The 24,544-nt window shown below is 40.8% G+C and overlaps 1 protein-coding gene across 2 annotated transcripts in view; it reads right to left on the bottom strand.

The window, feature by feature from the left end:
• aopep (aminopeptidase O (putative)) overlaps window positions 1-24,544 on the bottom strand; it is a 97,717-nt gene that overhangs the window by 23,770 nt on the left and 49,403 nt on the right. For both annotated transcript variants that reach the window (XM_082555566.1, XM_082555567.1), the window contains exons 12-14: window positions 21,238-21,298; window positions 16,882-16,944; window positions 15,671-15,757 (exon numbers count right to left, since the gene is read on the bottom strand). In XM_082555566.1, the coding sequence (XP_082411692.1) occupies window positions 15,671-15,757; window positions 16,882-16,944; window positions 21,238-21,298 (211 nt within the window). The remainder of the gene's footprint in view (window positions 1-15,670; window positions 15,758-16,881; window positions 16,945-21,237; window positions 21,299-24,544) is intronic.

Below are 24,544 nucleotides of genomic sequence, written 5' to 3' on the forward strand. Positions count from 1 at the left end.
CTGGTAGGAGGCAACCGATCTCCAAACGATTGTGGTTTGACTGACTGTAATTACTTTCAGACAGATTGGCGAAGGTTTTCAAATAACTGCCGTCTAAAACAGATTGCCAGCACGTCGCAATAAATCTGAGTCTGTTTGTGCTGCAGAGACTCTTTGTAATAAGGGACTCAAATGGTTGCCAGTTGGTTGCGTTCTGATTATTTCTGTTTCAAATTTATGAAGTTTGGGCGGAATTTAAGCTGCTCCTTTGAATTTCTGTGTATGTAAACAGCAAGGAATTTACAATAGTTGGCAAAAGATAGAATTTTTCCATCTATTGCCTTCAATTTATCAAAGTTAATTACAATATTAAAATAAACTGCACGTTAGACACATGTACGTTCATTAGAATTAATATATGTCATTAACATTTTATCACCATCTTGATGTACCCAAGTTGCTTTGAAACTGGCAACTGACTGCGAGTAATTGCAGACCCGATCACTGTCTTCGAAGCAACCATTTGCAAGTTTACTGCACACGGTTGCAACCAATGTTTTTCCTAGCGAGACTGTAGAAATAAGGGATTATGGAGGGAATTTTCCCCATTCTTAAGTTAAAGAAGGACAGCAATGGATTTCCAGCAGACTGCAAGATACTTCTGATTTTCACTAATGTTTCTCAGTTAATAGCAACATTATCACAAACTGCGTGTAATTGCCAACCCATTAAGCAGAAATTTATAGCAGACTGATTCTGTCTCATTGCCGTTGACCACAAATTCTTGCAGACTTGCTCCCCGCTCTGGGGGGTGTTCCATATCCTCAACATAAAGAAAGTTGTGTGATGTGAAGATCATAAAGTCTCTTAAATCAAATTTCTGACTTGTGATTTTGTCCCATATTAAATAAAGTTTGATCTGAACTAACACAAATGCTTTCTTTTCCTCCATTACTTCCCCTCAGTTCCGTCCCTACCTACCTCAGTACCACAGGGGAGAATGTGCTGCTTGTTCAGTCACATTGCATTATGGGGGTTGGAGACATTCACTAACTGTGACATTATAAAACCAAACTGTGATTTCTGAGAGGCCATTGAATCATGTGTGTGCATGCCCGTGCGTGTGTGTGATGCCATTCAGCCGCTCGGCTGCCTTTTATGTCTGTCTGACCGCAGGCTCGTAAAAACACATTCTGGCACCAGCAGCTAAAGGCCTCAACCCACGACTCAGGTACTAAGGTTTCACTCTTTCTTTTACTCAGATCACCTCCCTTTCTTTCTCCCTCTGCCTCTGTCTCCATGACTGTCTGCTCCCTGTCTCCATACCAACTGCCTTTCACTCTTTCTTTCAGAGCTCCAAACTATGTGTCTGGCTCCTTCAATTAAAGCTCCTCCTTGCTTCTTTTATCTCTTTTTGCCTATTTTTTTTAACAGTTGATTTAAAGGCCCAAATGTACATCTGCTCAAACCATAGTGGCAGGACTGAGCTTGATAGAGGAACAGTACACCAAGCAGCTGTTAAAGTTCTCTCAACAGACATGACAGCATAAACAGCATCACACACACTTACACTATTAATTAGCTCGTAACTGCTCTATACAGCTGCACGAAATTAAAATGTGCAGGAGAAAAAAAAACATAAAAAAACAGGGCAGATGGCCGAGAATAAAATACTAATCAAAAGGCAAGAAAATAACCAAAACCAAATAATTTGAAAGAAACTTTCTGTGTCTTGGGTACTTTTTGGAACGTTTTCAACCGCTTCTCTGAAATCTCTGAACCGCTGCTTTACTTTAACTGTTTAATCAGTTTTTGCTTCTCAATGTGTACTCCTACCGACTCTTACTACCTTCCCCAGAAAGAAACGCTTTATTTAATTGTAACATCACATGATCACTTATTAGCAAAAGGTCCCTGTTACACAATAGCGGTAAGTCTGTGCTGGTGTGGAACAAGTGTGGGAGACTTTAGCTGAAGGTGCAGCAATATTGAGATGACCCTATAAATATGATAAGTGGCTCGAGAAAAATAAATTCATTCACTGTGAGGATATAATACTGCAATCTTGTGGGTTCACAAGGTCCAAAAAGACATTACAAAAGGGTCTGATGACATAGGTTTTGTAAAGCAATTTTGGGTAATGGATTGAAGTCCACACACACACGCACAGGAGATACTAAAAGGTTATCTATGAGTCACATGCTGCCCTTTCAACTTGTGCAATGGAGCCATCCTCTATTCTATCATCTCCTCAAATGATGTCACACCTGCTGTTGCTACAGCATGGTGATGATCTCACAGATAGTGCCGGTCACAGACTGATGACCTCGGTGATGACCTACAACTGTGCCTGTCTATCTGTAATTTAATCATTAATATCCCTCATTCTTTGTCTTTCCAAATTGGAAACCAGCCTAATCAAAAAACCGGAATAGCTACAGATGCTGGAATGAGGCAGTATATATGCATGCGTTTGTGTGAGTTACTGTTGCAATCGTTCAGGGGGTCAAAACATATAGAGGGCTTTTGAGGGACAGATATAGGGGAAGAAGCTTTATCCTCACAGTACAATAGCTGCTGAAATCAATTATTTTGTTCATTTATCTCCCTACACAAATATGGGCTGACAGCACGCAAAGGGTCAGGGATATTCACCGTTGTGAGAACGAGAATGAAAAGCTCATTTAGAAAACAAACAAGCCTATGTGCCGAAATTAGGTTCTCTCAGTCAAATGTGCTGGAATCAATTTTGAGGGCGTATACAAAGAGCAGCTTTATTATACACTCTGCACTCAGCCTGTGTTCTCGACCCTAAATCCCCAACGTTTAACCCAGCTTATGTACATACATGATTATGTAAATGCATCACTTTTCAAGTATGTTTAATCAGCAGCTTGCTGTTAGGGTGGGTAGCTGCCTGTCCCCCCCCCCCCCCCCCTTCGTCTTCTTTCTTGGCCTCAAGTTCACAATCTCAGGCCAATCAAAAAGCAGCATGAGGTCACAACGGGGTTGCGACTGACGGGTTAAGCTTAAAAACCACACACAGTGGACCTGTAAGTAGGGAGGGACTCAGTGGGGAATCAGCAGCACATGCACCAACAACATAAAAAAGAAAACACCTGCACAAAATGAGTGTGCAAGTATACACAAGCATGCATTGAGGTGTGTACTTTACTGCTCTTTAGATGGTTTTCCATCTCTGCCTCAGCACTTTGTTCTTTCTTTGTGCGCTGCAGAAGGTGGGGCGTTTGTTATGTAAAATTCTATGTTCCTGCAATTTGGCACTGATGATGAAGGCAATTAACATGTTTTCTCTCCTACTCATCACCACCCTGACTCATACTTATTCACACATGCACACACCTCCAAAACAGGGAGAAGTTTAATTAATCTCTGGCACTTTGTGCTTTGACGCAAGCTGCAAATCTAACTGTCTCCAGTGGATGCCTCCCTCTTACTGTTCCTCCTCCCCCCACAATCCTCTGTTTAAGTTCTGATGGACAGAGAAACAACTCCTCAAACAATTCAGACCTGGCTTCTTTCTTATCAGCACAACCTTTTTTTTTCTTCTTTTTTCTCTTCAATTTTGCAAAGCTCAATTCCCCTGTGGGACAGTCCTTACTACCTAGTGTGCTACTGCTAATCTGGGAAGGCAGAGAAAGGCAATAGCCTACTCCCCAGTGTGCCACAAGAATTACATTTCTCAGAAGGTTATAACAAGCAACCTTAGCTCCAACGCACCTACAAGCAGGTGCCCCAAACAACTAGTCACAGTTACAACAGGAGATCGAATCCAGGTCTCGGTGGTGGCTGCTGAGTGTGTTGCCCCTGCACCACCCGTATGCCTTTGAAAGAGAGAGGCCTTTCAAACAGAGCAAGAACAAAAGGACCGCTGTTTGTGTGTTAGGGGGGGGGGGGATTCTGTAGCAATTGTACAACAGTGACACAACCAAACAGCTGGACGTCAGCTTAGACAAAGAGAGAGGTGAGGAGAAAGGGATTGTGGAGAACAGAGGCATATAGGCTTTTTTGTGCAGCTACACAAGGACAAAGTGATGGGAGACAAACTCTTATGAAAGCAGACAGAGCATAAGCCTGATGATAGTCTATATTTTTATCACCAAATCCAATGACAATACCAACATAACTTTGAGTTGATCCTTTCAACTAATGTTTTATGCATATCCAAAGCCAGATAATTCTTTCAAATCAGTGCAACAGATTTCTGCAACTTAAAACAGAGCTCTACAAACTATTTTATCCCTGTCTAAATAATTCGAGTGGATCTACAAGTTAAAATACATGCCTGTCAGACACCTAGAAGTCACAGTGAATTCTTCAGAGACACACACATACACAGCAGATTTTTCCTTTAATATGTAAATTCCAATAACAAGGTTGTTAAATTATACACAATTTGAATATAAACATTTACTCGTGCTGGCAGTTCACAAAAAAGCCTTAAACTTACCAAATAAGAGCTGATGTCAACTTTATCTGATACCAGCACTTATTAAGTAAGTGTCTTGCAACTTTTTTGATTTAATCATCAACATGCTAGATTTTAGCTGAAGCATTTGATTCGTCCCAGATGCTCGACACAAATACAATTCAAATACCTCACAAATTTCAAACTGCACTCTCTTTAAAGGCATTAAGTATAAATGCATGAATTGTGACAAAGGCTGGAAATAGCCTCAGTTTAATTTCCTTATCTCATTTGTTTTAGCACTATACTTGGAGGGTGAGAGCAGCCTATGGGGTGTGGTTAAATATTACCACCAGGGTAGTATTTATAAAAAAAATAAAATAAAATCCATTTTCATATAATGGATTTGGCAGATAAATATCAGTGGTGGTTTCTGTTCTAAATTATAATAATTACAGGGGTTAACAGGGCACAGTAACAAAAGCAAATGGGTCAAAGCACTTTTGTCGGCTTGTGCAACAGAGTTCCACCACGCCATTTTGGATGTGGTTAGGTTTCTAAATGTCAGCATACACAGTGAAGGCAAAAGCATGCACACAAACCCACACTGGCAGATAGGACTCTACTCAAGCTAGGTTTACTCAGATGACAACAATAATAAGGGTAAAACACAAACATGCATCAGCAATGACCTCCAGTTTGGAGTGACAGCATCAACTCTTGTTGAAAGATACACTGAGAAATCTAGATTAAAAACAGGATAGGGGAAAGGAAAACATAGTGGAAAAGAAAACACAGTGGGCGATAAATGGGAGGTGTCTGCCAGACATAGTCAAAAACAAAGGAGCGGCAGCAGTGAGGCTAATGTTGCCAGACCAATCAAAAAGAAAGGTCATGTTCAGGAAGAGACTGTATGAATCCTCTTGTGGCTCAAAGTTTAAGTCTCAGTGTGTCTTTTTGTTTGTGTGCGAGCTGAGAAACTTGCCTGTGTATCTGTGTGTATGTGTGGAGTATACTGCATATGCGTGTTGTCTCATGAGTGAACTCTGGGCTTGGTAGGTTGAAGCAGTCTGAGCTGACAGAGGTATGTGGGATGGACTAAACCCAGATATCTGCTGCCCAGACAGACAGACAGACAGACACACACAGCTGTGGAGTCATGCGCATCCACAAAGAGCCAGATACACACACGCACACATACAGACACAAAAGGGGGAAAAGATATTAGAGAATGAAGGAAGACGCAACAGAAAGAAGAGAGATTAATTTACACAACAACCCGTCTTTTTTCCTATTATGATATCACACTCAGCTTTGCAATATATGACAGACTGGGAGAGGAATATTTATCTGTATCTGACTGTAAATACTAGACAGTACAAGAGCATTGAAAAGATTCAAACTGTGAGTCCTGTCATCCCCCAGCAGGGTTTTTTTGGTACCTTGACATGTCAACAAAATTATTGTTTTGTTTTTGAGTATTTTTCTTCTACTGTTTTATTGCATTTATTACTTCTTAACAGGGCAAGAATCGACGGTGTCTGTGACATTTTGTTATGAGAACATTTCAAGAGCTAAAACCACACCTAAAAATGTCCATAATTCCCAGCAGGCCCCTTGTTCCAAATTCTTAATTGTGATGATCTTCAGCTTTTCCTTGTCCTGTGTGAATGAAATATTTTTAAAACTGTGGGTTAGGCAAAATTAACAGATAGAAGACACCCTGGTTTTTTTTTTGTTTTTTGTTTTTTACAATTCTATAAACCACATGATTTATTGGAAAAACCTGACTCATATTTCAGAAAATGAGTGGTTTGAAAATACATATTTAATCTGTCTCCACTGATGAGCAGTTAAACCACTAGCAGGTGAAGTGAATAACATTGATTATCTTGTTACGATGAAATGTTCTTGATGTTACTTTGAGACGTACCACCCAGCACAACATTGCTCCAGACCAACCATGCACTTCCATGGTAACGACACTCCCCAATGGCAGCAGCCATCCTAACGGGACAATCCAACCAGCTACCACACACAACGGCGAACACAACAAAGAGCACAAAGCACGGACCCAACCAACAAACGCCCCAGACTCCAATCCAATCCTGGTGCCAGACACTTAACGGAGACCCCACAGAGGTCCAGTACCTCAATGGGTCTCAAAGGGGGGCCATAAAATTTGTAAAACGGGGGTTTCTGGCAACAAGCCTCTTAGTGAAGTCACAGTTAGGTGATGGATCTATCTCTGCTTCTCAAACAGTTTTAAAATGTCTCTAACGTTAAAGGAAAGCCAATGCGGCCATTAGCACATACACCCACTCACATGGAGTGAATAAGCGTAACCCCAACAAATGAAGAACAGGGGATTATGAGCCAGGGTTTCTCTCACACTGCACCCGCACATCAGACACTTAGTGTCAAATATTTGAGTAATATTATTGCACTCATTCACAGGAATTTCTGTAATCATTGGATCTAGTAGCATACAGCTGACATTACTTTGTGTACATGTGTGAATGTTTGTGTGTGAGCAGTTTTTTTTTCTTAACGCCACTAAATGTGTCGGGGATGCCCGGAGGCGCTGTAGTCTCCCCAGTCATTACCAGGAAAGACAGATGTTGTAGCACTCATCACTCTGCGTTCATATGCGCACACACAGACACACAAACACCACATTGCGCGCTGTTTCCTAAACGATGAAAACAGCGAGGTGACGCCTAAATCAGATTTTATGCGAAAAGCATTGATTCATTTCCCACCATTAAAAAGCTACTTCCATTTTACAGCCCAGCCCAATATTAAACATGACTCTACACTAAATGTCCGGCTGAAGTGTCGCCAGCTTTAACATCGCGACCTCTGCGCTACACTGCGTTTTATAGCACTGCATTATACTCAAATGTCTACATTTGTGTTTGAACAGACTCCAAAATGAACGATGGGGATCTGTGCCAGTGACAAAGTGTGGTGCTCTGTTTCTACGTATTGTGGCAGACATATTCAGAAGGCTGATCTCTCTCGCTTCGTCTGTCCCTGATGTGTTTTCCATGTGTGCTGGAAAGACAAACACAGCTGCACTTTAATGACACTCAAATGCTTCAGGGATTCAGAATGCATGTGTATGTGTGTATGTGTGTGTGTGTACTTTTTTTTGCTTTTGACCACTTCAGTGAAAAGCCTATTGGAGCTACTCTCGTTGTATACAACTACTCTTTACGCCAACCCCACTCTTCTTCAGCAAAACTCTTTGCCTTCTCGTATATTTCTATATTTGTGTGTCCGTGAGTGTGCATGTGTCCGCGTACGTCAATATTTATGCAAACCAAATTGAATTTGAGACCTTAAGGTGAGGACACATTTGGAAAGTTTGAACATTTTGGCTCATCCTCAGTTTCTGACATGTATTTAAAAGGTTTTTTGAAGGTTAAGATCTGGTTTTAAATGGATTGGGATTAAGCTTTTAGCTGCAAGTTGTACAAGGCTAGAGGATGCACACAAAGACAGTATTACTAATGTGTGTGTGTATGGACAGGTGCACATAAACACCCATTTGCAGTGGTATCTCTGAGCAGCAACAACCGGCATAAAACAGCTTGTCAACATCGTCAGCCCTGACTGCTGATCTCTATATGCCCTACGCCTTTACTGTTAATCAACTTCACACACACACACACACACACACACACACACACACACACACACACACACACACACACACACACACACACACACACACACATACATCACATACACGAATGCACAAACACAGATGGTGGGGAACTCCGGATAAGACGAGGGCGCCAGTGAGCTTCAAATGACCCCGAAAACAGAAACGCAGCTGAATGATAAATGGGACAAATAGGCACTGGCACTCTATCCCTCTCACTTTCATTCTGTCTCTGCCCTCATTAACGCAACACAAATGGAGCCATCTCCACTTCGCCCGACTCTAAACATAAGTCTTCCCCATCACTAACACTTGCAACCTTGATAAATTTTAATTATCTCCTCTCACTTTATTTTTGTCTAGCTTTTTGCTATCTGTCACTAGGAAAAACTATTTTCAGCATGACTGCAGGAGAAAGTGGAAAACTGGGTGTAACTTTTACAGACTTTGCGTGTCATTTCATACAGTAATATCCAATTATGCTGCACCGTGAGTTAAACTCATTATAGGAAGCATTTACTGGATTTATGGATTATGACATCAGGTCTGTCATGAAACTACTTCATCCCTGACTATTTATTCATTGAATTAAGCACAAACTAGACTGAGAAGTTTCCACGGAAGGTCACGGTGGATCAACAGCTTATTGATGCAAAGCAATTGTGAGAGAACAGTGAATCAAAGAGCAGTTGTTTGCTGCTGATCCCTCAATTCCCACACAATCTGTCCTTCCTGGTCAGCACTTTGCACAACAGATACTGCAGAAGATGACAAAGCTGCAAAGATACTTTTATTGATCTGTTGTTTTGCTCGTGCTCCATTGTCTCAACATGTCCTGGACTCACCCTCACTCCCTATCTGTAGCTACATTATATGTGCCATTGTGTCTTTCAGGTGGTTAATGTGTTATTTGTATATGTTGAGCAGACAGTAAATGACTCTGTGTGCTCATACTTCTCTACAGTTTCTGGAAACTGAAAACTAAAAGCTCAGAGTGGGGGAGAATAAAGTCCATATATCTGCCCATTCTATCTCATGTTTATTTAATTTCTGGCTACTTATCATTGTTCAGTCACACATAGATTAGATATACAGGTGTACAGTGTTTGTGCATTTTGTGAAATATGTAAATATGTAGTGCCAAAGACTCACATGGCTAGAAAAAACTCTTTAGAGGGTATCTCCATTTCTATCAACACAAGTTCAAATAGTGTAACGCAAAAGACGTATTACTAACAGCATAAGAGAATAAATGGATGCAGATGATAAAACACAGCTAATAAGCAAAGATAATACCCTCTGGTTTGCAGGCACCTATCTCACTACACCCACAAAGCTCTGCACTGTGGAGATGGTTTGCTACGGTTCAGTAACTGAAAATCACATGTAAAAGTTCAAGAAAATAAAGCTTAAAATAAATAAGTGATTATGACTGAATCCACTGGTTGCGGTGCTCCCACTGAAGAGAAATACAAGAATTTTGTTTTTCATATTAAACACTTTGTGTATGAAACTTCAAATTCACACCGCATCCTTATTTAAACTCTGCCTCCCGCCTCCCTGAACTCTTTATCTAACACCCAAGAGTCCAGACAATCTGTACATCATATTTACAAAAGAATCTAAGCTTTGACCTCAGTAACACAGGCCTGGAGACCACCAGTTTAAAGGGAAAATGTTGTATTATTCAAACAGTTCTGAGTTGGTACTGCCAGTTACTGTAATGAGATGCATTGCTAAAGCTCCATTCATGCAGGCCTAGAGAACGGTGAGTGGCAGCCACCAACGTGTGGCTGTCACTAGTGTGAAACTGGTAGCAAAGAGGTAAAGGATGCTGCACAGAAAACATCCTCATGACTGCTTTGGTTGGTAGCAGATTGCTATGATGCAAGTCAGAAATGGAGAAGGTTCACTGACAAAGTAAAAGTTTTAAAACTTCTAAATATAAAAACTTGTGTGTTGTTATTGCAGCAGTAAGACACAGCTCTTACTTTAAAGGTGAAAGGTCTCCATTTGTGGTTTACGTCGCACTCCCGAGTTTCACTACTACTTGGGAAGTAAACGGCAAGTGTTTGCAGACAAGTCAACGTCCAACCACATGCGACTGCAGCTAGCAATCAAAGTGATCACAATGTGGTTTTTCGGTCTGCCACCCTCTTTGTGACCTGGCATCAGCCAGCAGCCACTCGCAAACTATAACAATCTATAATTTGAACAAAACCTCAGCCTTCAACCTCCCATCACACCAACACTGACTATAACATGATTGTTCAATAAGAAAAGTCTAAAATTTAAAAAAGTAGAACTAATCATCATAAAATCATAACCAAAGCCGAAGGTCATTTTTTATTCAATGTATTATCGAAAAGGAAGGATGCAATGTTTTCCAAAAACTCACATGTGCTCCTGTGTGTATTAAAAGCTTCATCGGGATTTTATTTAAAAACAGTGGGCTGCCCGCTTTCGTGTAATGGGCTGTTACACGAAAGCGGACAGAGCCAGAAAGCAGCCCTTCGCTGATCCCCAGTTGGTGATGACGAAGAAACACACACACACACACATGCACATACACTTTCCCACCCTGATGTGAAGTCTGGCCGGAAACAGCCATTTCCCTGAATGTTCCCATCTCTCCTTCGGCATACTCCCTCATCCCTGATTCATTGCCAATAAATCACAGAGAGAAAGACACACACAGAAAGAGTGAGACAGAGTTAGAAAGGGGGAAAAAAAGACTGATATAAAGAGTAAAGGAAAAGGCCGAATAAACCAGGAGTGAAGCACACTGGAGACTGGAAAACAAAAACGAGGGAAAACCAGATGTGTCCTTGTCAACAGTACACAGGGGCGGAGTTCAGATCGCCAATTATGGCTGAGTGCAATTTGAAACAGTGACGTCTTATTGAAGAAAACAGCAACACAGATGCCATGAAAAACACCATTACTAAACGGATATGCTTTATTTCATGGCTACTGGTCAAACTCTAAACAACGGCAAGAAGAGGAAGACAGATTCAGAAGGAGAGAAAAATAAATACAAGGCTTTCGGGCATACGTGCGTCTCGGACTTCCTTCTTAAGACTTTCCTGCAATTTTTACACATGCAGACGCAAAACATTTAAGTCTTTGTTTGCAAAACATGGGCTAAGGATTAAATTCTGTCTGTCTTTTATGTGGGAACATCTCCCACTCCTCAGCTATGTTTACAATAATCAAAGTCATGAAGAAATACCAAATAACACTGATTGAAACTATTTCCACATTGCTCTCTCTCGTGTTTCCCATCTGCTAATTACAGAAGCCCACTATGAAAGGGTAATGTGCACCACCTGCAAACCCCACCCAACTGAAGAGGCTTTTGATCATGGCCTTCCTATTGTTTACTCTCCAACAGGGGCCCCTGTTATAACCACAACTACTTCCCCTGTCGAACCAACATCAATCAACATCGCACCTCATTACAACACAAGAGATTTCAGTCACCACTCAAACTCAGTTCATTTATTCACGGGTTTAAATTGTCTCCTAAAATAGAAGCCAACATATATGTCCTTGCGGCATTCCAGAGCTGCAAGGTACGTTTAGTAACTGCTGTAGAGCAAACGGAAGTAGAATTAAATTTCCACACTGGACATGCGTATCTTTAAAATTTTAACCTAGAAGGCATGCAGTATAAAGTTAAAGTTATCAATAATTTCTCACAAAATATATAAGCTGCAGCTGCTGAATATTGTGATAATGCCAGCCCGTGTGACAACGTCTAAGTCAACCGCCCTGCTTCTGTTTCAAGAGGGTACACTTTAACCATCGAAGTGCTGTTGCAAGACAGGATGTTCTTCTAAACCTGTTGTTGTTGACATTTCCATGGCAACAAACACAAACTTGATGATGCGTGTTTCCATAGTAACTCGTGTCATTAACCAGGAAGATGCACACTGGCGTGTAGGTGCAAATGAGGTGATGGAGTGACACTGAGATGGAAGCTGATTCATTGTCAGCGTATTCTGCTGCGTCTGTGGCCCAGAGAAAGATGTCCCTGTTCTTACATTATCACTCTGAGCCTGCAGAGACTCTGTGTTTATAATCATATGGCAAACCGTGCAATAAATACTACAAGGCTAAAAATCTTTTTGTGTGGGTGAAAGCATGGTGAAAATGTGGAATCATACAATCTAAATGAAATGATTAGAAGTCCTCGGTTAATTATGACTAAAATCACAATGTTTGGGACAATAAAATCTCATTGATCTCATTGACAGAAGACTCGTGCATGCTTACATTCACAAAGGTTTGCAGTTTGGAATTAAAAATAGTGTGGTCTAAAACAATTTCAGCTGGAACGAAAAGAATTCAGGATTACACAATTTCCAGATATGTTTATCTGGAGAAGGAGCTATGTAAACATGCTCTATATACAGAACCTTATCACATCTGCGCTAAATACAGCAGGACAAACTGAACTAATACACTGCATTCAAGTACAAAAGTACCTTAAAAAAGCCTAAAGTGTGGAGGTTGTTTACTTGATCAACATTAGCAATATTAAACACCCAGATTTTAATTTAACCCCATTATAGGAGTTTTAAAATGTTATTGTAACTCGCCTGCCATTAAACCCACAAGAAATTTCCACAAGCCACTTTTTCCATGCAGTTCCATACAGCTAACAAGGCTGCACTGAGGTTTTAGGATAAGCTTTGGTCTGTTACGATGCCCACTGACCATTTCCCAGCTATTTAACATGGAAGCTAGTTGATGATAAAGTACCAGATCAATTACAAATTACTAACTGCACAATCAGAACAGGCAAGCAGATTTTTGCCAAACTAGTTGGCCAAGATCTCCAGTTATTCACAAAATTCCCCTACAGGGTTTCCTGTCTTGATCAGCAGGGGCAGATGGACCCCCTCATTACGGAGACCACAGATGAAAATGAGAGCAAAATGAGGCCCATTACCACACGGGCGTGACTAATATCCCTCTTCAGACCTCTCCACGCACGCTGGACACATGCACACATATCAGACGTGCGCGCGCAACTTACACGTGTGGACAAGGAAAATGCTCGGCGTGCACACCGAGATGCTTGTAAATCAATAACGTTACACAGAAACAAAGACGAGGGGAAGTTGGTAATAAACTTTGGCTCTATTAAATTGACCAGATCTCGGGCTGCTCTGCAGGGGGTGTCTGGCTCATGCACTTTATGAACCTATAGGTTTGTGTCGGTGCGTAAATGTGTGTATATTCCCTAATCATCCCTGATGTCATTAGTGCTAAACACTAGCTCAGCCTGATTCCTCCCCACTAAATATCCTACTTTTTCTCTTGCCCCCCTCACTTTTTCTTCTCTTTCTTCCTAACCACCTCTACAACAACTGACCAATGCTGCATATGTATCCACACATGTGTGCTTCATCTTTTCAAATATCCACTCTGGTCCTCATTTCCTCAAATGTCTGCAGCGGATTCATTACCGTACTGGATTCCACAATCATCAACCTCTAATCCACCGCTAGTCTAGCGCCAGCTTGAGGTCCAAAAATCCTGTTTTACCAATTTGTTTTCCCCTTGTCCTCTACTTTTTCTTTTAACCTTTTATTCCCGTGGCTGTCCTCTGTCTGTACAGTCATGCCATCACCTATAGTCTCAAGTAGCATCTCCCATTTCCCCTCCCTTTGTCATTTTCCACTGAAGCTCATCATTTTGTGGCTTAGATCTATTTTAAGTTTAAGTTTCAGCTGAATTGATCCAAAATAAACCACAGGAGATACAGAATTCAAAATAGTGATATCAAGGGTTTACAATTTTCCATCTAATGATCCAATCATAGCCTCAGCTATTTAAGTCAGTCCTCTCTTGCCTTCCCGTCTCTGCCGTTTTATGCTCCTACCTTTGGTTTTTCTCTTTACCTTTGCTGATCAGATCTGCAAGGTGATTTATAGCCTTACAACAGGCTGATAGATGGAGGGAAAAGGAAAGAAGGAGTAGTAGATCAAGAGGAGAGGGGGTGAGGAGAAATTGGGCTGTTTGGCGTTTGAAGTACATGAAGGAGTAATATAAAATACACCTGGTTGGTCCATGGGGCACTCTGTTCGCTGAAACAAAGGGAGGGGAGGGAGATGCAGGGGAGGAGAAGAGGAGAGGGCCAGGCCGCAGGGGAGAGAGGGGAGAGGAGTGGATGGATTGGGGGGGAGGGGTCACTCAGTGTTTCCTTTCAGGATGGCTTTTATGGTGTAACTTCAAACGCTGACCTCCCACACCCCTGCCCCTATATCCCCCCTGCTCCCTCGCTCCATCCGTCCGTCCGTCCATCCGTCCCTCCCTCCTCTTTCTCACTATTGTGCACGGCCAAGTGGACAGTAATTGGCTATTCTTTCGTGAGGCTGATTTCAGCACTCTCTGCCCCCACCCCATAGGAACAGTCCCTTTTGCTGCCCCATAGAACTAAGTGTATTTGTGTATATATATGTGTGTGCTTATGTTGTAAATAAGCCAGACGATAGGTATCAGGTGGGTTGAAGGGAGGAGGGGGTGGGGGTAGGGACCGCTCTGACATTTCATTCACGTGTGCTCCAAATTACAACACAGGAATTGAAAGGAGCTGAAGCTAATTGAATCCAGAAAAAAGGTCATGCTCCAACATGAGATCTTATTTAAAATAAACTTTTAAGCACACCTTAAATATGTATACCCCTGCTTTCACTGGAAGCAGCAGTACAAAGAGAGAAAATGTGAAACCCTAGAAATAAAGTGGATGTAAAGAGCAGTGTTTTATTTCCTCCTCCAAAATTTTATTCAAAGACTCCGGGGGCACCTAATTTATTCATGACATAAAATACATTGTAGAAAAAGATGAGTAGCTTTGAAAATGTTTCCTACAGTGTACAACATCTGAACATATTGCGAGTGATATATAAAAGCTGCTCCACTCTCGCTAATGACTTCTGGCCCTCTGTGGCTTATAGATCAGTGTGTGTTCATTAATGATGCAGGCGTGTGCAAGTCCATGTGTCAATTAGTGGGTGGAGGGGATTAGCAGTCTCCAGAGATTCCTAATTAACACTACACATACTCACACGGGCTAAAGCATCATTTTTGGATTGTTTTTAATGGAATTTTTACTATTTTATTTGCTGGTAAATGAGAAGAAAACTGTTTGCAAAGGAAAGTTCCAGAAAGTATCTCCTCAATGTCAAAAAAGCGCAATGATGTCCACCTCCCTGAGAGAAACACAGACACCTACCCACACACACGCACACACACTTACCAAGGCCACACACATGCTATGTGATGTATACAAGCTCTTAAAAGGTTAAATATGTAGACAGAGGACACAACATAAACACAGACTTAAACAAGTACAGGGCAGACTGTCCTCACAGACGTAACACATAAACAGAATTAGGGATAATTGTGTTTTCAGAAAAACAAGAAATACTGTAACGATCAGCTACTTTAAGTGGAGAAAAAAAAATCAAGGTGGTTAGAATGAAAGAGGCTTTCAAACAAGCTAGGGGACATGTCCAAGAGTTAGAAGTAGAGCAGAGTCAAGGTAGATGGAGTTTTTAATACAGCAGAGTGCCTCCTACCTCTTTGTAGTTCACCTTGGGCTCCATTCTCTTCCGCTTTCTGCCCTTCCCGTGATGACTCTGACTGAGGAGGATCCATTTTACAACCTGCAGGAGGGAGAATTGGGGGGATGAAGGCGGGAAAAAGAAGAGCGTGTAAAGGTAGACAAGTGGAGACAGCAAAGTAGCAGGGTTTGAGTGAGAGGGAAGAGAGCGTGAAGGAGAATCAGGAAAAAAGGGGACAACCGCAGAAGAAATTATGACAGGGTGTAATGATGACACAGACAGAGAGAGAGAGAAAGAAGGGGTGTACAGTAGAGAAAAGAGTAAATAGCAAGAAGTAAATGTAAACCAAATCAAATCTCCATGAAAAAAAGTAAGGTTAACAAGCCATTAGCATGACAGGCACAATAATATATAACAGTCTACAGCTCCTTCCTTCTCACAGGCTCACACTCACTCGTGCTCCAACCCAAACAAGTGGCTGAGACAAAAGAGTTCTAGTGAAAGTATGTTGTTGTAACAGAGCCTGGAGTGCAACAGCCAATCACAATCAAGGCCAAAGTCATATCTACCAACATTGGTTCCTTTTGTTCCACATGAATTCACAGAAACACACGACTACAGGAAAAGTCAAGTTCCCAAAAAGTATGTAAAGTAAATGTAAAGTATGTAAAGTAAATTAATCACGTCTACAGCGCAGTCGCTTAAGCACAGTTCCTGTTTTAAGGTAGTTAAAATACAAATAATTACTTTTTACAGAGATACAACTGGGAGAACTGGAAAATATAGGCAAAGCAATTAAGAACAAGATGAGAGCTTTAAGGGAAATCTGATAGGCTGCACAGAATGACACGCAACAGATGTAGAGCGCTGTGTGCCGCACTTCACTCAGAGACAGACAGAGGGAGAGACTGAAACGAAAGTGAGCAGATGAGAAAAAGAGAGGTAAAGGGAGTGCAAGAGAGGTAGAGATAAGAGATGGTATCAATCCCTGTGAAGCGGAGGACACAACCAGATGGTAGAAAAACAAAGCAAGTAAAGAGAAACAGTGGCAGAGTAACACACCGAAGGAAACGAGGCTGATGGGAATCAGGTGACAATCATATCAAGCAATCTAAGGTGCAATATTTGAAAATCTGAGTGCTTCCTTGCCACTCCCTGAAGATGAGAGGAAGGGACAGGGAAAGAAAGAAGAGGAGGAAAGAAAGAGAGAGAGAGAGAGTGCCTACCTCTGCTTTGACTTCTTCCACCAGCCTTGCCTGCGACCACACGGCGCTCCTTTCATACAGCCACTGAACGAGAGAGAAGAAGGGAAAGCAGTGAGCCAGGGGCAAGTGATCAGGACAGAGTGGAATGCTTTGCAGAGGCAGAGAAGGAGAGAGAGAGAGAGAGAGCAAAGCAGGAAGGGGAGGGAGAGAGAAGAGAGGTGGGAGGAGAGGGAAGAGGTGGGAGCGCTATCACTTGTTCCTCTGACGGAAACTCGCAACTTGACTCCGGAGGATGAGAGAAAGGAGTAAAGAGGAGGAAGGGGTGGTGTACGAAAAGGAGGGGGGGGGGGGGATCACCTGATTTACAAGCAACTACAGGACTGATAGTCACCTTAGTCCTCCACCATTACACGCACACATATATGTGCAGTCATTCATGCAAGCGAACATCTACGCACCCACAGCCCTTACTCTCTCACCTTATTTAAGCCCTCAGCAAAGCCGCTGCTCAAGTGATGTGAATCACGCACCAGAGCGATGATGCCATGTGTACACGTGTGCTTGCGGGTGTGTACGTGGAGTGGGGAAAAAGAAGGAGACAGACAGGAGTGCGTGGAAGCAAGGTGTTCACAATGTCACACAGCTCACTCACACACACAGGCAGCAGCGACACACGATATTCGCCTCAGCCTCAATCCACGGTATGCACTCCACAGACGTTCCCACGCACACACACAGAGCCGCGCTGTGTTTCAGGTATTAGCGTTACCATAGCCACACACACACACACACACACACACACACACACACATACACACACACACACACACAAAGTTCAATACTATAACTGGATGCCTGCGTAGTTCTCTACAAGTATTATACAAAAGTGTCTGCTGCTCAAGCAGAAATAGCATGAAGGTGTGTGTACAAGGCAAGGATGGAGAGACACAGAGAGGTACAGAGAGAGGGAGGTTTTGAGAGTGGGTAGTGTAGAATGTAGTGAGTGTTGAAGTACTAAATTGCCATTGTGTAACAGGATACCACACATAACTCTTGCTGCCTAGATCTCCACTGCCATTCCCTGAATAGCAAGACCTTTGTCTCTCTCCAACTCTCTCGTCCTGCGCCTGCATCTCTGTGGTGTCTCTCTAGTCTCTTTAGTGAATCGATATTTGACTGCGTGTAGAAGTTCACAAGTTGCATCTCTTTCCCTCTTAAGTGCCTCTCATTCATTTCATACTCGTAAATGGTGACGTCTCTGTCTTTGTTTCTCAGATCCTTTCATGCTTTGGTATTTTTGCTTTAACCATATTTTACTTGAAATGTCTTTGCACGGATATACTTAAAGTTCTTCACAGCAGTCTTTTCATTTGATAAATAATGTGAATACATCCAGTTTTTCCAACTGTAAAGCTCCGGATCTGGACACATCCGGATATGTTTAGAGGAAGTGTATTTATATCCAGATTTGTTAATATGAAGCTCAGTTGTGTGAAAAAATATTTGCCACATTCCTGATTTCTTAGTTTTTCCCATATCTGTCACACATATGTTTAAGATGTTTGTAGGATGGATTAACTACTTTTGGAAAGCTGAGTTTAATTTCACGACCCACACCGAGACCTGATTACTGTGAGACCTGTTGAATACAAAAAAAATGACTTAGCTACAAGCTGCAACACATCATGCCACAATTCAAGGATAAAAAAAACAAAGCCATTGACATGTATCAGTCTGGAAAGGGTTAAAACATCCATTAATTCTGCTCTCTACTAAAAAGTCCTGAAAGAGAATGTCGAGCCCATCAGTTCATTATGGAGCTAGACAATGATTCAAAACACACCTCTGAATGGTTAAAAATAAATGAATATATTTACACATATATATGGTCAAAGTCTGAACTTAAATCCGATTAAGCATCATTAGCTTGAACTTTAACAGATTGTTCAAACTCAAAAAACCCTCCGATGTGGCTGAACTGCAACAATTCAGCAAAAAAGAGTAGGCCGAAATTCATCCACGGTGATGTGAAAGACTCACTGCCAGTTATCACAAACACCTAATTGCAGTTTCTGCTGCCAAGGATGGCACAACTAGTTATTAGGTTTAGGGGTCGATTACTTTTTCATGTAAGTTTGGATAGCTTTTTTCCCTTAATAAATGAAATCATCATTTAAAAACCCCATTTCATATGTACTCGGGTTATTTTTTTCTAATATTACAATTCAGACAAATTAAACAAATTAACATTAAGAAATTAAAATTAAACCAGGAAGGGAAAAAATACCTTTTTATATTTTTATATATATTTTAAAAATTAGACTGAAAATCAAACTTATTTGGTGAACACCTTCAGGATATTTGTCTTAATTAAGTTTTATTGCTACAAAACACATACGTGTTGCTGTATTGCACAAGTGTGAGAGCAAATTTTTACAAAGACAGAGCTCTAGGTATTGGTACTATTTTCTTTGTCAAATCCCAGAGTTTCATTTTGCTCTTTTAAAGATTTTTAGGTTTAGGAAATCTAAATCTAATACCTGCCAGGAAGATCAAAAAGCATCAATTATGTACTAGGTAAATCAGCAGCACTTAAATCAGTATATGACAACTGGTAATTAATACAAAAAATAAACACTATCATGTAGGTGTAGTTTAAGTAGAAGAAGGAGCTAAAAGCTCTGGTGAATCAATGAATCAACAAAATATTCCATGCTACATCATAATCCCAATGGGAACTCTTGAGGTCTAAAATAAACCGACACTGGCCTTCTCATTCTCCATCGTTCAGCACAGGATTGGTGGATGTCATTGTTTATTATTAGGCCAAATCATTTCCTGCCTTTCTTCAATTCAAGCACATTCAAGAGCAAAGGAGGCAGAGAGGAGAAAGAGATTTTAAAAATGTGTTTGTGCCCAGTGTACATAATGCACAAGCACTTGCATTTGTGAAAGGTTTCAATCGATCGGGCTAATCTTATTAGCCATCGCTCTGACTGGCACATCAAACACAAAAAAAGCCTCTGCAAAAACAATCAGCTTTCACCCAATCGGGTGTGAAAAAACAGCGGAGCACTCCCTCCGCACTGTCCTTTCCACCCTGAGAGGCCCCTGGAAGACTCAAGTTACATCATCGCATCCAGAAGGTGAAGGCTCCCAGACACAGGAACAGACACTAAAAACTGCACACACGCACAGTGGTAATTAAGATCTGTAACCATGGAGATGGCAGAATTGAAGAAGCTGTTGGAGTGGATTGATTGTCTGAGCAATCCTAGTATTTGTAACCCTTTGAGGGGGCAGATAAAGCAGGACTGCTCACCTCACCAAGATACAGTAGCAGTCTTGCAATGGCTAAATATAACTTAAAGATGGATGTGACCACCATGATGTTAAAAACTGGTTTGTGAAATCCTGTGTTAAAGCTAAGGTTAGCATTATGACTATTTGGGGGGTTATAACTACCTTGCTTGGTGGAGTACACATTCCTAGGTCAGGGTGTTAATAACTGCACAAGGTGCTCAGTTCAGTAACTTCTGTTAGTTGAAGCCGAGCAAGGTTGGCACCTACCTTTAATGCAAAGCAGTCACAATCTTAATATACATAACCTTTTATAACCAATTTAAATATAAGCCATTTTTAACAAATGGTTTCTGAATTATTGCACACAATTTAAACTATAGTAGTTAATAATATTCCCTGCTGCGTAGCCATTTTAAAGCTGTTCTTCTGATGTAGCGTCATGCCATACCGGATGCGACACAACCAATGTGGCAGATGCGACACGAGAAGCTTCCATTAGACGTGAGACAATGGAGGAAAGTGGTTCCTGGATGTTGCTGGCTGCTGCTCATAATTCAGAACTCCGTCACCTTGTCTAAACACATCTGGGGGTTAAAAGAAAACCAAGATGGCAGCTGCCAGAATGTGAAAGTCAGGGCTTCAAAATGGGACTTCACAAACCTGTGAGTGACCAGGATTGAACCAGTCTTTCTACGGTACATGGTAATGCCAGCCAGGTTGTTGCCACAGTAAGTAAACATTAACTACTGAGTAGTAAGAATGGTTGTAAAACATTAAAACAATGAAATCTTCAGTGGACTACAAGAAAAACAATGCACTGGGAATTGCAACCCTGTAAGCACAATTACAACAATTAGTGAGACTAAATTACTGCATTATTGTGTACAATGAAGCCTAAGTAATACTGATTTATCTTAAACATTACAATGAAGAACAAATTCCAACACAGTTTTTATCTACTTAAAGAGCTGTCAGGCTTAAAAGTGAGGAATTGCCTTGTTTTTTTCATAAACTGGTATTTAATTATTTTAAACTCAGCCAAAAAAAAAAAAAATACTGAAGGACTTTTCGTACCTTTGGAATTCCCGGCTGATCGAGCCAGTCAGCATAAATAGCACCGAGGGTGAGGCCTTTTCTGGAACACAATGGCACAAGTGTTAGTATTATTCCTATTATTACAGCAATGACTGTTATTGCCCAAGACGCACTGTAAAAACATCGTCCTGGGAAAATACTGTTAGGGTTATGGCAGACTTGAGATTTAGGCCAACACCTTAAACAAAAAAGGGGCACACCCACCTTCCTATACATGGGCAAGAAAAGAGGCATGCACAGCCAATGAATTGGAGTTATACATATGGACATGCAAAAAAAAAAGAAAGAGTCTATGTATATGCATGTCTGAGTAGTTGAAAGGAGGCCAAAGTGGACGGTTTGCATGTGGAAATAGTCAAACACCATACAGAGAACACACACAGTGACTGGGCTGACTTGCAAAGACAAATGTGAATGCAAACAAACATCCCACATTCAGCCTCGTGTATTTATGCAAACAGTAAAGTATACATCAAGTATACACACAAAGTGCACAAAGAGTCGAAGAGTAACTAAATAGCATGCCCTTCACCCCACTATCAATCCTACCCGCCTGTGCTTAGAGAGAAAAAATTCCACTCTTGGCTACTCTGAAGGTTTCAGTGCAGTATAAGTATACAGTAATACCTTCACTGAAACATTTTTATTTTTTATTTCTGGATAGTATTTTTTCTTTATTAAACACATGCAATTCAGGCTCCCCCACATTTTCCAAACTTATCCCTAAAAGGACACGTTGAGAAAAATAACAGACACAGAATGTAAATAGGTCTATTTTGTAAATCTATTATAATTGTCACAATGGGTTTAACCTCCTGTAGTGACCATTTAAGGTAATCTTAAACTCAGTTCATCAGGCTCAGTCACCTTAATCTTATTCCAACTTGTAAAAGTCAAAATGTATTCTCAGTGGTTTAAGCTCAAAGTTAATTATAGAAAGATAACATGCTCACAAAAACAATCTGTTGCCTTGAGACAAACTTGAAAACAAGCAACCAACCTAATTCTCAACATTGCTCATGTGACTAAATTGGCTTTTTGTTGCGGGGTTGAGGCTGAGCTCCTCGCTCCCGCACACTAGCTGAGCTCATCTAGTGCATTTCTAGGCAAATTAAAAGAGTGGTGTATTGGGAAACTACACTTTAAAGCATATTAGAAGAAGCAATACTCCAAATAAAACATCAACTTGCTTAAAAAGCAAGGATTAAGAATGTGATGAGCGACTTCATCACAAGCGCATTTAAACTCTTGGCATGATTGAAATTATAGACAGAGTCTAGAGACTAAACATATGCCACACCAACAGTGAGAACCCACAAAGTCGGATTACATGGGATTATGTCAGCATACTTCTCTTGTGTGGCAAACAAAAGGTTAATACACTTAATATACCACATGACTCATCAAGTGATGCTTAATAATAGGTCTAGTGAGAAATAAGCTTCATCTCTCACGAGAGCATATGAGGCATGTATCTACCCGTTCCGTTCTGTGACGCTAAAATGTAAACTTCACTTTAGTTTCACTAATTAGTCATCCTCTTAGTGACATGTAAGAATTCACAATTAAGTCTATATGTTTTTGGACAATGACATGTTTTGTATTTTGCCTCAGAACACCACCACTGTGGATTTTAAATTTTAAAAAATAGTGCAGAGTTTAATTAAAAGGATTTAGCAAAAGTACTGCATTTTGTAAAGTAATGTGATACACTTAGAAAATGTTGAATGTGAGGACCGTTTTAATATTCGCAGGAAGTCGCCAAATGCTGTTTTTCCTCCCTTGAGATGCTGTGCTAGCCCTTTACTGTGGCCACCGTCAGTTGCTGCTTGTCTGTGCGCCTCTTCGCCTTCATTTTTGTCTTCAGTAGCTGAAAAGCATGCTCTACTGGGTTGAAACCAGGCAACTGACTTGTCCATTAAAAAATATCCAATTCTTTGCCTTAATAAACTCTTGTGTTGCTTTTGGAGAATGTTTTGGGGCATTTTCCATTTGTCCTGTAAAGTTTTTGCAGCATTTGGTTGAAGCTTAGCAGAAAGTATAACCCTGTACACTCCAGAATTCATCCTCCTACTTCTCTCAGCAGCCATCAATAAACACTAGTGACTCAGTTCCACTGGCAGCCATACATGCCTATGCTATAACATTGCTTCCAACATGTTTGACAGATGATGTGATACGCTTTGGATCATAAGCTATTTTTCTTACTTTCTCCATACTTTTTATTTCCCATCATTTTGGTGCAAGTTAATATTGGTTTAATTTGTTCTTTTAGATGTTTTCTGAAAAAGGTCTAGTCGTCAGTGTAACAAGTGGTTTCCATTGTCATCATTGCCACACAAAAGACAACACTAGGTTCAATTCCACCAGGGAGCTAGGACTTTCTATATGGAGTTCACATGTTCTGATGTTTGCACGTTTGCTCTCATTATCTCCCACAGCATCTTAGATTAATCAGAGATTCTAAATTGGTTGTGGCTTTATGTGTTAGCCCTGCAACAGATCAGTGACCTGTCCAAGATGTACCCTCCCTCTCGTCCTATGGCAGCTGGGCTCCAGCTCCAAGAGAAAATACTCAAGAGTGTTCTTGACTTGCATAGACGTTATGAAGGGCTTCTTTTTTTAAACCAAGGAGAGAATGTGCACTCACTTTAGCTTTCCTACACTGTCTTTGAGGGCTTTGGGTGCTACTGGCCAGTGCAGTGTGATCTTTAACTATCAAAATAACTTATTTTGGCATTTCACCCCAATGATGACCTTCATTTACATCTACACCTCCTTGTACCTCACCATGAAAGTTCTAATGAACAGATCCAAATGCAAAGTAAACTTTGATTAAACAAAGTAAAGATTTTTTATCTGCTTAATTTGTAGAGGAAACTGGGATGTACTGGCCATGAAACTGCTTGTCAGTCAATTACTTTTGAATCTCTCAAAATGTTAACACACTTTTTATTATCAAGATGTAGGAAAGGATATCCACTACAAAATATATAATTTATAGAATATGATGCTGGATATTAAACAGAACATAAAGTATTTAAAATGAGCTCAACAACTAAACATCTGCACCAGTATTTTTAAGATATTTAACACTGATAGGAAACATTTTTCTGCATAATAATTATTCTGAATTTTGATACTTTACGCAAAATTTGTCCAAAAATACAATTTTATGTGCAATGAGGTGTTTTATTGCTTAGTTTCCTAAAGGAATTGCTTGAAAAATTCCTCAATACAGCATACAGGCAATGCGCATGGTATGTTTTTGATTTCTGTGTGTGCT

This window comes from Aulonocara stuartgranti (assembly GCF_965226115.1).
Source record: "Aulonocara stuartgranti genome assembly, chromosome: 12".
NCBI lineage: Eukaryota > Metazoa > Chordata > Actinopteri > Cichliformes > Cichlidae > Aulonocara > Aulonocara stuartgranti.